We start from the raw sequence: 15,171 nt of genomic DNA on the forward strand, positions 1-15,171 counted from the left end.
TTGTGCTGAGAATGCTTCCATTTTACTACATATCTATTTATAAATTGCTGAAATAGGTCATTAATAGAATTGATAAAAGAAGAAGAGCATTTTTATTGAAGGGTACCGATTGTATTAGTTGATTTCATTGCCCGGTAAACTGGGATATTGTTTGCAAGACAAATGAGCAAAGTTGCTTAGGTGTAAAGAATTTATCTCAAACTTGCGCAGCCCAATCCTTGGTGGCCTTAGATTAGATGGGCCTATTACTCAAGGAGGAAGTTGGACATGAGCATAAGGAAAAGGACTTTGGGTTTATCTCCTATCTGAAAAAATGTTTGCTTGAAAAATTCTACATTTTGGAATTGGGTGGTATTCAAGGTTGGAAATAGAGAGTCTAACCGATTGTAGGAAGATATTTAGATGGATGTGATTCCTCTTTGCTCTCATTTTGAGGAGCTCTATGCTCGAGCCTTGAAACTGAATCTGGCCATCGATCTATTCTTATTTGAGTTGGAGGAATTTGAATTGGTACGTCAATGTGCGAGGGCCTTTGACTAGACTTGGGATGAGTCAGTTGGATTTATTGGCTTAGCCTTCTTGCTCCAGTTAGATCATCTCGCATCATGAACTTGCCAGTTTGGATGCTTTCTCAAAATTGTTTGTTCACTATAAACTTTTATTATAAGTTCCCTAACTTAAGCAACCTAAGATGTGCATACTCAAAAATCCTTTGGAAGGCACCAACCCTGGAAAAGATGAAAATTCCATACTTAAAAATCCTTTGGAAGGCACCAAAGATGAAAGATTTCTTATGGTTAGCAAAAAGTAACAAGCTCGAATTTGGAGTCGGTCAACCATCTATTCTTTAGATGTCCCTTTGCTAAGAGTTTGGGACCACCATCAAGTTGCAATTCCATTTAAGAGGGAGACCATCAACATTCCATGACAGTACTTTCTGCGGACCACCATCAAGTTGCAGTTACATTTAAGAGGAAGACCATCAACATTCCATAACCTCTCTGTGGACCACCATCAAGTTGCAATGGCATTTAAGAGGGAGTCCATCAGCATTCCAAGACCTTTGGATGGTTTGGAGAAGGAAGAACGAAAACATGATGGCCAGAAAATTCTCACGAAGAAGAGATGGTACGTAAGTGCTGGCTATATATTGTGTGGCTTGAATTTGGAGTCGGTCAACGGTCTATTCTTTAGATGTCCCTTTTCTAGGAGTTTGCGGACCACCATCAAGTTGCAATTGCATCTAAGACGGAGACCATCAACATTCCAAGACCTTTGGATGGTTTGGACTAGGAGGAACGAAAACATGATGGCCAGAAAATTCTCACGAAGAAGAGATGGTACGTAAGTGCTGGCTATATATTGTGTGGCTTGAATTTGGAGTCGGTCAACGGTCTATTCTTTAGATGTCCCTTTTCTAGGAGTTTGCGGACCACCATCAAGTTGCAATTGCATCTAAGACGGAGACCATCAACATTCCATTACCTTTCTGTGGAGAGGGAAGAACGGACGAAAACATGATGGCCAGGCAGGCTGGGACCAGTTTATTGGAACGGTGTGTTGAGAGAATTGGAGGGGAAAGAACTATCCATCTATTTTGGAACAAGAAAGGATTGATTTACTCTATCATGAAGAAGATTCTTCAGTCATTCCAGAGTTGGGACCATGTTTGTTCTTTGAAGAATGAAGCTGAGTATTAGAACCTTTTGAATCCTTGGCGCCTCCCGGCAACAGCTGATTGTTGATTTTGCCCTTTGTACTCCGTAACAATCCTATAAACTCATCGTATTCTCTAATAATTCTATGCACTATTTTAATTAATAAACGGGGGTAGTACCCAACCATGTCCTATTTCTATTACGAGAGAGACCGTGTCAAAGGCATGTTGTGTTTTTGCTGAATACTTGATAAAAAAATTAGGAGTTTGAAGAGGTCAAGTTCGAGTATATGTTGGTGGTGGCCACTTTGGCAAGATATGCTTTTGCATGTGAATCATTGCCGCATGACACTTGTTTGCTTTTCTTTTTTTTTTTTTTCATGCTTTTGGTAGGAAACCCTTGTTCTGTTGTCTCTTCTCGGTAAAGAAATCATTCTGTTCAATCACCGCCATCAATGCATGTCGCAGAAAAAACTTGCTTGGTTCCAGATAAATGTCAAATTTATGATGGGGTTCAATCACAGATGAAGGCTTATCGAGTGGCCTTCCAAACACTCCCGTGACGACTTTTGCTAGGTGGAGTTTAAGAGATTTCTAACCTAACATAGTCTTAAAAAAAAAAAAAAAAAAAAGAGCAGGTATCCCTTTCTACTAATCTGGGGCCTCTTCAAGCTGTCTGAGAGCCATTAATTCCTCTTTTGAAGTCAATTTTGGCCACTTAATTTTTTTCTCTACCTGTGGACAAAAAAGAAGAACATAATTAACAAATAAAATTTGTCTAACTCCTCAAGCTATCATGGTTGCCTTATGCGACTACGTACTTTAGGGTCAGATTACTTAAAATTCCATAACTTAGTATGGAAGGCTAGTAATTAGATAGCTTTTTCGGCTTAAGATCTAGATGTACTACTTGAGTCGGTTAAGCATCATGAGAAATATCTGAGAAAACTCGGACGGTTGTTAGTTTTATGGTATAATGAACCCTTAGAAAACTAAATATCATGTTGTAATGATTATTTTCTCTATTATTATATATTTAACAAAATCGTGAGGGTGGGAGCTATTTAAAAAATTATTAGAATGATTTTAACTATTATAACACCATAATTTTAACCTTGGTTATTATCTGTCATGTGGACCATAATTTGCCATGTGAATACTTTACCCACCTGCTTTGTGTAGTCCTATTAGAATATGACTAACCGGACCGATATGTTCTCCTGAAGACTTGTCGAGCTGACCGTCCATTGTATTGACCGGTCTCATGGATTCAAGATAAAAGTCTTATTGGAACACTTTACGTTATATACAAAATAATTTGTGAAAAAAATAACTACCATTATAGTGTGTATGTGATTTATATTTATAATAATCTATTTATATAAATAATGCTCATTACTATTTACTGGTGCCTTCCATAAATAAAATATTAATTTTTAAAGTTAAATGTTTATATTAAGGTTTTCTCTAAATGTTATTGTATGCTCTAGAAATAATTTTTTTGTTTAATAAAAAGTAAAGGCAAAGATAATGTTATTATTTTCCCATTATTTTTCATTATGACATTGTTATAACAATTGTAGTTGTTATTTGAATATTGAAAGTATGAAATGTTACTATTTAAGATAAATAACCATCATGATGACCTTATAATACTAGTCAATAATGATTTTGAAGTGGATCCATTTTGATGCTATGAATGTCATTGACGGACTGTCCAATAAGAGAGCACTTTGTTAGGCACAAATATAGAAATTAGAAAAAAATTATTTTATTTGGATAATTTTATTTTATTTAGGAAATGGATAATTTCATTTTTATTTAGACTATAGGAATAGAATTTTACAAGTATTTTAGTATTGTATTTTTATGCAAATTCTTATTAATTTTTTGGGTCTATGTGTGTGTGTATATCCACTACTATGTAATTGAGAACACAAATTCATTTTATTGAGATTCTAGAATATTGAGTTCGTATTGTTATGGGTTCAAATCTAATCACAAGTATTGTAAAATCAATTACAAACACTATAATTAGCACATAATCATCCCAAATGGGTCTACACTACAGTGCCTCCTAATTCGAATGAGCTATAGGTTGCTTCTACTTTAATACCATTTGCAATAATTTAAGATCTTATTCAGAAAAATTTAGGATGCGCTTGGTTAGCCAAAAAAGTACTTTTTTTATTTTTAATTTTTAAATAGCAAAAATCAAAAAGTAATGTTTGGTAACATAATGAAAAGCAAAAAGCAATATTTGGTAACATCATGAAAAACAAAAAGCAAAAATAAAAAAAACTTTATATGCAAAGCAAAAATTTTTTGCTTTCCAAAACTTGCTTTTTTGCTTTTTTTGCTTTCCCGCATCTAAAACATCAAACCAAAAAGTAAAGAGCTCAAACCCTTCTTCCTCGTCGAGCTCTTTACCACCCCACGCCTTTCTCCCTCCTTTCTCAAACCCTTCTTCCTCGTCAAGCTCTTCATCTGTCATCCCCAAATGTTACTTTTTGCTTTATAGCAACGTAGTTATCAAACATATTTTTTGCTTTTACTCAATAGCAAAAATCAAAAAAAATAAAAAATATTTTTTTAAAAATTAAAAATCAAAAATTAAAAAATATAATCAAATACATCCTTAGTTTGAAAGTACTATTTGAATTTCTTGACCCTCTATAGGTACCTAATTAAAATCTATATAGTGCACAGTTGATGTAGGACTATATACATGTCTGTATAGATCCTTCTATTGCTATACACATGTGATCAGCTTGAGTGGAAGTTTTGTACGTGTGCTCAAAGCAAGTCAATTGATTTTTCCGGCAACCAGCAATTCGGCTAAGTAACAAAATATCCATCATGGGCTTTAACCAACCCAACAACTAAATATAACATTACTATCAAAGTCATTGGTGACTCCAAGTTGGTCATCAGTCAGTTTTGGAATCCTGAAAAACCAAAGGACCGAGACCACGTCAAAGGCACCTTATTCTTTGGCTGAAAACCTTATTAAAAGTTTGAAGAGGTCAAATTCAGAGCATGCGTGGAGAGTAAGAAACAAGTTAGCATGAACTTTGGCTACGTTATTGAAAAGTCTGAACCATAATTTCTTGAAAGACGTCGTAGCACCACACCGGGCCAAGAAGAAGCTGCACGGTGGTGACCACTTTGGCTCAATAAAATTCCAATGGGAAGCTTCTGGTTGCATGTGAATTGTTGCCATGCGACCATGTTTATTCAATCACAACCACCATACTTCTCATAGAAAAACTTCCTTCATTCTAGATAAAGGTCAAATTTATGCCGGTATATGATCACAGATGAATGCTTACATGGTGGCCGTCCAAACAATCTCGTGATAATTTTTTCTATATGGTTTTTTCTTAGGGTTTAAGAGATTTCAAAACCTAAAATAGTGTTAAAGAAAAAAAAGAGAGAGATTTGTCCTATTAAAAAAAAAAGATAACAAATTAAAAAAAAATCAGAATGATATGTCACTAATACAAAAGAAGACAAACCTGCTATCTATATCGTTACAAAAGATGGACACAAGATAGATCTGAAAGAAATAGTTACATAAAGGATAATAAGAATGGTTTTAAAAATAAAGCTAAAGTGCACCAAGAGCTTAGTACTAGTTTCATGGGGCATGTTAGAGAGCTTTAGATGCTATATTAGACACCACATAAGTATGCCAGCAAGGTATGGTTATGGTCATTTGAACTTCCAGAACCTATTAGAATTGAGAAGTAGATGCATGAAAATTGATCTGTGATTGTTTATGCATTATTTTGGTATTGTTTGCAAAGCATGCTTGGTAGGAAAATAGCATACAGAGCCCTAAATCAAGCAGGAAAGATTGCCTTTCTCCTTGGTCCATACTGAGTAGCTAGTCCATAGATTTAGGAGGGTCATATTACTTTCTCCTTGGTCTGTAAAATTTGATAAAAAGCATGTCGTGTGACATTGTGTGGACTCAACCTTGTTAATTGGGATGGACTCGTCCTCCATTTGAAATCATGGGGATAGAAGTCAATACCTCCACCATGCCCTCCGTCAGCCCCTTATCACCTCCTCCCCCAATTCCCTCATACATAGAGGATGGTACATCCACCATGGCCATATGCCTTCCCCTCACTCTATCATGTGCCCCTCTTCTGCCTCTCTCTTCTTGCCTCTTGTTCTTTCGATAAAGACAATCATGCATGCATAAATCATGAAATTTTATAAACATGATGTATAAATTATTTTTGTCAGATATTCATATCATGTTTTAAAGTATTGCTCATGAATATTCATGCTAAGGTCACTTTATACACGTGACATTGCCATATTTTGTAATCGACAAAATTCTTATTTCATATGCTAATTTTCTACCCATTGGTAGGGCTGTGTTTCTTGTAGATGCTAGCTCCAGATGTTAATCTTCTCAATTTTAGAGATTCATTCATAGCTATCTGAGAGTCTTTAAAATCTTTATATCTTTTCTTAAACTATATATATATATAAATAAAAAAAATAAAATTTATGCTTTATAAATATATTATTTTCATAAAATATATTCATAAAATCAATAATAATAATAAAACATACTTTTTCATATCTCATATGCTAATCCTTATTTTATGAAAAATATGAGTCCATCGGTACTAGATGATTTGCGTGAAAAATATGAAAATTTAAAAATAAATATGGAGCATAAGATCTATTTGGCTCATTTGTGTTAGATCTTCAAACTTCATTAGAAGAATTATATTATCTTATTTAAAATATTAAATCTTAATCAAAATTTTTAATTAATTTAATAAAATTAAACAATAAAAGGAGATCATTAATCAGGTGATCGGTCCGATAGACCATCCTGGTACCAAGTAGTTCGAGGTTTTTTTGTTGGAATCAACATGAATTCCTAAAAGAGGAAGGCATGAGTCGATTCTAGAGTTCCTAGGTATTCTTACAGAGAGAAAGTGGGTGAAGAAAGAGAAAGTAGAGAGAAAAAGTGAAGAAAAAATTTTTGTATCTCTCAAAAGAGAAATTCATGATCAAGATCAACAGGGGGTCATGTCAAGATGCTCAATAGATTGAGGTTAACAGTGATTAGACGCTATGAATTTTTAGCAAGGATCGGATGGGATCCGACCTACTGCATGGATCTCAAAGTAATTTCGGATCTCTTTTAAAAGATCATCTTACATTCATACTGGGGTCCATGGATTAGATAGAGAGAGAAACCCCAAAGGGAGAGGAGAGAAATAAGAGAGAGAAAGAAGAGAGAGAACTCTTCTATCTCTTTCTTCTTTTTCTTTTCTTTCCTTTTGTTCTCTTCTTTTTCTTCATTTCTTTTCTTCTTTCTTTTCTTGGCCAAACAAGGGAGGGATATAGGTGTGGGCTGGTGCTCCGATGGGGCGCGACGACACAACCGAAGGACCAACAATGGTAGCCGGTATTGGTGGGATAGGGGACAACCAGCGGCATCAATCAACCAATAGAAAATTATAGAAAAAGGCCCAAAAAGAGGGGATCTAGGGCTTCTCTTCATTTTTGGCCGTCAGCCTTTCACTGACGGTCATGGACTTATTGTGGAGGGTTGTCGAGGGATTAGGGCACTCGACTTCAAGGGATGACGATGTTGGTAGTTGGAAAAAGCAAAAGAAAAGCCAAAAAGTTATAGGATTCTTTCTTCATGGTTTTTCAGCAAGATCGATGCCCGACAATAGTACCAAATGCCATGAGAAGAAGGGAAAGAGAGAGAGGTGGGATCGACGTTTACCTTGAACTCTGGGGGCGTCTCTAGCTCCAATTTCTAACGAACATAGTTCTAGAAAAATCGGTATAAACAAGGAAGAAAGAGATAGAGGAAGAAGAGAGGAGGGCCAATGTTCCTCGTGATATGCCTTGGAGGGGGAAGGAGGAGATTTATAGGAGATTTCTTATGATTTTTGGCAGCCCTAGGAGATCAATTTCAAGTTACATTCGATTAGAAAGAAGATAGGAGCCTTCGTTCCTTTGTTTTTTTTTTGTGGAGCCAGTTTGAGATTCGTGCAGCTGATTTGGATCAGGTTATCACATGGCCCTTATTCAAGCATAATAGTATGTAAAAGGGCATAATTGTTGATTAAGACTGGCTGGCCTGGAGCTAGGATTACAAAAACGAACACCAATAAAAAATATAAAAGATAATCATGGAAGAGAAGAAAATGTTAGAGAGAGCAAAATTATTTTTGTTTAAAAGAACTCGGCTTTGCTCTCATGGCACTTTAGAGAATGCCACAAAAGGATAAAGAAAAGAAAGTTAAAAAGCCTCTCACCCAAAGGGCTCAAAGGACACCTCCCCTCTCTGACGTCCCGCCTTTTTTTCTGTTTGCTTTTTTCGTTAAGACACATCTCTCTCTTTCCTTTAGAAAACACCTCATGCTCCATTAAGAAAAAAGAACATTTTTTTAGTAGAATATGTTTTCAATTCCTCAACAAAAATTCGACAAGTCCAACACTAAAAGATGAAACCTAGTTTTGTTTAGTCTAAGGCTCGCTTTGACTAACTTATACTGGCACCAAGTTAGATACTTGATTTTGGTCTCTTCACTGACCTTCATATAGTACATTCAAATATTACTCCTCTTAAATTGTAGTTAAAGATGGACTAGTTGGTTTATGGACATTTAGAGTCCACGGTTGGTGAGCCATCCTTGTTCGAGAGTCTATTCCATTTTGGAAAAACTTTTGGTCAGGAGTGGAAAGCTCCCAATAGCTTTTCTCCAAAAGAAAAGTCCTATGTGGGTCATGATGAGTGCTTTTCTTCCATGTAGACTTGGACTCGTTTGTTCTGCATTTTGTAGGTGCATTTGGAAAGCTATAAGATGAAGTTTCTATCACAAAACTTTTTTCCCCTCAACAAATGGATTCTAGGTCTGATTTAATTGTTCCCCATGTTGTACCTATGATTCTCTCTTCTCCAAAGATGATTTGCTGTTTTAGATTTTTTTTTGCCCCACTTGTTTTTCCATTCTTTATTTTATTCCCACTTGTATGTTCTCCGACTCCATATGTTAGTCTTCACTCATTCAATTTAATAATTACTTTAGGTAGGGGGCCACATCCCATCTCTTTACAGAAAACAACATGGAAGACTTGGAATTGAATGTAAAACTTGATCGCATACCCAGACTTCCATGCCCCTTTGCTTTTATATGAATTATGCAAGCATGAGACGTGAAGCAAATGTGCATCAGATAATTATTTTACAACCTTCACTTTACTATGAGGAATTGCTACCAGTTTGTCTCCTGCTCAAGGCTAACAAATTTTTTATGGACTTTATTGATTGTGGTCCTATGCAACTGCAGCCCCAAATTTGGATGCCCTTTGGAGGAGTATGAAGCTTTGTTAAAACTCAGATCTTCTCTCCTTCACTACAACAACTCTTCACTACCGACATGGGGAAGAGGGAGAGATTGTTGCCTCTGGGAGAGAGTGAGCTGCAACAACAGCACACAACAAGTGTCAAAGCTCATGCTATCGAGCCTTGTAGGATATGATCAACTTCAGGATTGGCGATTGAATTTCAGCATTTTTTCCTCCTTTCATGAGCTCCAACAGCTTAACTTGTCCTACAATCAAATTACAGGATCGTTATCACAGATAGGTTAGTCTCACCCTCATCCTACTTGTTTTTTCAATTTCTTTTAGTCTATTCATATTTTCTATCATCTTGTCATAAATATTTGATTTGAATTCATTTTCTTTGGAAACTTTGTATTTGACAGATATGCCAGAATTGAAAAAGTTGGAAATCCTTGATCTCGGCTATAACAGACTCACTGGAAATATTCCATTATCTTTCAAAAACCTATCTTCACTTAGTGTCTTGCATCTAGAAGAAAACTTGTTAAATGGCACACTTAATGTGGAAGGTAATAATTTACAAAGTCATATGTAACCATTTATGTATCATGAGACCATTAACATATTGATTATAGTTTATATATTGTCTTTTTAGTTTATGTTATATAACTGCTCCTTCATTGAACTTGTTTCTCTAAATTTTTCAGCCTAGTCATATGTTCTATCCTCTTATTGTAAATATTTCTCATTTAGATTCTCTTCCTTTGAAAACCTTATATTTGACAGCTATATCAGGATTGAGAAAGTTGAAAATCCTTGATCTCTTCTATAACAGACTCAGTGGAACTACTCTACTATCTCTTAGAAATTTATCTTCACTCAATGTCCTGAATCTAGGAGCGAATATGCTAAAGGGTACACTTGATATGGAAGGTAATAATTTATAGATTGCAATTATTTCTCTTTTACAAGATCATGAACATATTAAGTTGAATGGTTTATATTATCTTTTTATAGTTTATGTCAGCCTCACCTTCATCCAACTTGTTAATTTTTCTATCCTATTTTATATTTTCCCATCATCTTGTTGTAAATATTTTTAACTTAACATTCTCTTGCTTTGAAAACTTTATATTTGACAGACGCATCAGGATTTAGAAAGTTGGAACTCCTTGATCTCAGCTTGAATGATCTCACTGGAACTATTCCATTATCTTTCAAAAATTTGTCATCTCTCAGTGTCCTGAATCTTGAAGGCAACATGCTACACGACGCACTTAATAGAGAAGGTAGTAACTTATTGGATCATCTGCAATTATTTTTGTCATAAGACCACATTAACAACTTGAGTTTAATGGTTTATATATTGTCTTATTGATTTATGTCTATTACTCTATGTTTCAGGCTTGCTCGGATTGCACAAGCTTAGATTGCTTAATCTTGGAGAAAATCAGCTCACAGGAGGGATACCGATAGCTTTGGGAAATTTATCTTCTCTTAATTTCCTATATTTGTTCCAAAATAATCTAATGGGTTCAGTGCCTTCACAAGGTATAATTTTTATTCATTTGTCTAAGAATTTACCATTTTCCTTTTTTTTCTTTTGAGCTTAGACATTTCTCCATATTCAAGATGGAAAAAAAAAAAAAGAAACCTATGCAAGTTGACTGACAGCTTGGCCAAGCGGAACCATTTTCCTAGTCTAAGCCATGTTTGGCCGAAGTCTATCTTGACTCAGCTAACTTGGTCAAATTATAAAACTCATTAAATTCACATTCCCCAATTTAAATCATATGATATTTTTAAGTTGGCTTAGGAAGTTAAAATGAGTCTTAATTCATATCAGGCATTTATGCTAAGTTCACATTATGCATATCCTTACTTTTAAAGTTTTCTAGAATCAACGAGTGGAGCATATAAATTTTAAATGGATATTATTTCATCATAATTTTCAAATATTACCTTCCTTGATCGTTGGGCAGCATTAACATTTTTTTATTTATTCTATTTTTGTATTTCATTTATAGTATTTATTTAGCTTGCTCGACTCACCTGAGTCACCAAGTTGACTAACTGAAGTCAAAAAATTAGGAGTGAACATGAATTGGGTCACAAGTTTCGTAACCTTGTTCATATTAGGAGCAAAAGGTTTTATTCCTTTTTTAATTTTCTTCCCTTTTTTGCAGTGCTCGGTAGACTGCAGAACCTACGTGAGTTGGATCTCTCAGACAACCAACTCAATGGAAGTCTTCCTTTATCTCTAAAGAAACTAGTTTCTCTTCAATATTTAGATCTTTCTAATAACCTGATGAAGGGTAATATTCCACCATGCATCTTTTCAGGTCTTGTTTCACTTAAGTATCTAGATCTTTCTTCCAACCTATTTGATGGGCATTTCTCATTTTCCGCCTTTGCTAATCTTTCAAAGCTGGAAATTATCGACTTGTCAAACAATGAGGAATTATTTATACATCTGGATGGTGGAAAGTTTGTTCCGTCCTTTCAGCTACGGTTCCTCATCTTATCACATTGTAACCTTGATGCGAGCACCCTTGCAAGACCAGCTTTTCTTGCTTCCCAATACAAGTTAGAAGCTCTTGATCTTTCTCACAATAACTTGAAAGGAAATTTTCCCAACTGGTTGTTCAAAAATCTTACCAGACTAACATATCTCAACTTGAGAAATACCTCAATGACGGGTGCATTGCAGTTCCCGAATCATCCGAATGCAGTCATGTGCATAGTTGATCTCTCTATGAATTTCCTCAATGGATCGATTCCTACAGACACGATATTTCCAAATATGACGGCTCTGAATTTATCCTCCAATCATCTAACTGGAAATATCCCTTCATCATTGGGTAACATGAGCAATTTGCGACACTTGGATTTGTCCAATAATAATTTATCCGGTGAAGTACCAAAAAGCCTTATGCTTGATTGCACTGAATTGTTTTCCTTGAAGCTTTCCAACAACAACTTACACGGCAAGCTGCTTGGTACAGATCATAGTCATGCTTCTCCTGTATTTGTTTATCTCGATGGAAACAATTTTACTGGAACATTGCGGAGCTTTCTGTCACAACAACAACGATTATTTATGTTGGATGTCCACAATAATCAATTATCGGGAATAATTCCAGAGAACATCGGAAATGTTTCTGATCTGACGATCCTTAAGCTCGCAGGAAATCATTTTCATGGTCAAATACCGCATCATTTATGTAATTTGACAAATCTTCATGTGTTAGACTTATCAAGTAATATCCTTTCCGGGTCATTACCTCCTTGCTTCCAATCATCCGAACTAGTGCTTCTCAATTTTGCTGGGAATTTTTTAACAGGCACAATTCCAAGTGGTTATTTCAATAATTCATACCTTGCAGCATTGGATGTCAGCAATAACCAGCTTTCAGGTAAACTGCCAAGACGGATAGGAGATCATATGTCTTTGGATATTCTTGTTCTCAGTGGAAATTCACTTGAAGGCCCAATACCAATTGAGTTATGCAAGCTGCAGTTTTTACATGTTCTGGACCTTTCGCAAAACAATCTTTCAGGATCAATACCCTCTTGCTTTGGCAAAATGCACTTCAGAAAACCTAATTCAGCAGTATTAGGTTTCCTTTACATTTTTTACGGTGGGTATCCTAGTTCATTGCCAGTCGATATGAGTGTGGAGGTTGACTTTTATGCGATAATATTGGTAGACCTCATCACAAAGGGCAACTTATATGCCTACGCAACAGATCATTTGTTTCAGATGTCCGCAATGGATTTGTCAGCAAACAAGTTGACAGGAAACATCCCGCCAGAAATTGGAAATCTGCATGAGCTTGTACAATTGAATCTATCACACAATCAGCTAACAGGTCCAATTCCTGAAACTTTCTCAAAACTCAATCTGATTGAGAGCTTGGATATATCACACAATCAGTTGAGTGGTGTGATACCCCGGCAATTGGCTCAACTACATTTCTTGGAGGTCTTCTTAGTTGCTTATAATAACTTATCCGGATGTACACTGGATTTCAAGGGCCAATTTGCCACATTTGGTGTGAGTAGCTACGAGGGTAATATTGGATTACATGGGCCGCCATTGGAGCAGACCTGCACTTTTGACTCAAATCCAACGGTTGAAGTAGAAGAAAACCAAGATAATAGCAATGTGGAGGATGATATCATCTTCTTTGCAATACTTGCAGCTTCATTCGTGACTGGCTTTTGGGGTTGTATTGCTTTTTTGTTGTGTCATCACATCGGGCAGCACATTCATAGTATATTGGATGATTTTGCGGATTCCTTGACTCTAAGGATCTTAATGGCAGCACATAAGCAGACTTGCGTGCAGCGGAATCTCAAGTGAGACAAACAATATCTTATGCATTTCAGAAGCCCTTTCTTTTGGCACTTTGTAATAAAGCAAAGCAAACTTCTGTTCAATCCAGTAATTTGAAATCTTTGATGCAATCAAGCTTGATATAGTTTTTATTTTTTGCAGCCCAATCAAAAATCAACTCATTGCCCATTGGTCACACACTATTCCTTTCAAATTGAAGTGCAAAAGATAGTTTTTTAATATAAAAATTCAAAGCAAGAAAGCAATTTTATAAAAATCAAAAAATATAATTCCTCTCTTAGTCCTTGTGACTATGTAAGGCCATGATAAGGCCCATGATTAGGATTGGAACCAAATCTAGCCCAATGATGTGAGACAAAATCATATTTAGCCATAGAATAGATATCCCAAAGAACCTCGTTGCTGAACACATGCTTCACTAGTGACCACCTCTGCCAATGGGGTCTGAATTGTTGTCAAAGTAGAAAGTAAGATCTAATATTTTTTCCACACCAACACCAAAGTCAAGTTTTAGCCATACATATATTATTATATTTCCAAATACTCATAAGCTTTCAAACAAATTTCTATGATGATAAACCAATCAAAAAGGTTTTCTTGATATATTTCCATCTTGATAAATTAGACTAACATGTACGGCTAAAAAAATTATATGCTTAATCAATATTTAAAACTCATTACTTTATGTAAGATAAATCAAGCATAATATTTATTTCTTAGTCTTGGAATTTCTAAGAAATAACCAATTAAATTGAATTTCAAAATCAATTTCGCTTTCGTTTACAAACTATATATTTGAAACTAAGCAAGTAAAGATGATGGTTTCAATAAGAGTCATGATGAATATTCAATCATTAATTTTCTAATACAATATATAAATACCTTTATAAAATGTTATAATGAGGAAAGTACTTGTTTCATCCGAAGAGTAATTGAAAAAGATTCTTTCACCAAGAAAATATCGTTGCACATCACAGTCCTTGGTAATACAAACAACTATTTAATTAGCTAGAATCATAAGGCATTAAATTCAGGGCTCAAATTTGTAAGAGCACCATTAGATGGCATCCTTGAAAGAAGGCAACTGCTACAAATTACTCTAGTATTGAAATATGAGCCTCTATATTTTCCCCCAATCAAATACAATAAGATCCTAATTAAGTTTGTTTAGTTAGAAAATTTGATCAACTATGCATGAAAAGTTGCTTACAATAGATATACAAAATATTAACCTTTACCTACCAATATGGATTTTTTTAAACATATAGCATTCTATTGCAACATACGTAATAGGATAATTAATTCAAATAAAAATGCTAATAATTCTATAAGCAAATCTTCAGGACTTCCATCCTCTTCTTCTGTTTTTATAAAAGAGCCCCTAGCTGCTTCTCCTAATTAAGGAAGAAAAGAGCCAAGAGTTAGACTTAAACATAAAAACGTTGTTGGAGAAGAGAAATGACAAGATCAAATAAATTTTAGAGAGAAACAAATAGAGAAGAAAGTTTACCATATGCAAGAGAAAGAAAGTAGGAGATGGAAGAGTAAAGATGGTGTTAGGGTGTAGGAGAGTGAGCTCAATCCAAGCGGGGGACTAGAGGATAGAGAGAGGTATGTCAAGATAGAGAAGGCAATGAAGAAAAGGTGTAAGAGGCACGGGGCCGTGGAGGGGGGAGAAAGAGGATATGGGTGGCATTATCTCACTGGTTTAAATGGGGCAGCCAACCAAGAAAATCCAGAGTCTTTCCACAAGAGTAGACTTTCTTCGAATCTTTGATTTGTTGAGCTCAAAGGCATCTGATAGAGTATCAAT

At 35.3% G+C, this 15,171-nt stretch overlaps 1 protein-coding gene across 1 annotated transcript in view; it reads left to right on the plus strand.

Annotated features, from left to right (window-relative positions):
* Window positions 1–13,489, plus strand: part of LOC105035040 (uncharacterized) — a 151,412-nt gene extending 137,923 nt beyond the window's left edge. The window contains exon 12 of the mRNA XM_073251365.1: window positions 11,185–13,489. Within this exon, the coding sequence (XP_073107466.1) occupies window positions 11,185–13,364 (2,180 nt within the window). The 3' untranslated portion in view covers window positions 13,365–13,489. The remainder of the gene's footprint in view (window positions 1–11,184) is intronic.
* The last annotated feature ends 1,682 nt before the right edge of the window (window positions 13,490–15,171 follow it).

The sequence above is a fragment of the Elaeis guineensis genome, chromosome 1 (genome assembly GCF_000442705.2).
Source record: "Elaeis guineensis isolate ETL-2024a chromosome 1, EG11, whole genome shotgun sequence".
NCBI lineage: Eukaryota > Viridiplantae > Streptophyta > Magnoliopsida > Arecales > Arecaceae > Elaeis > Elaeis guineensis.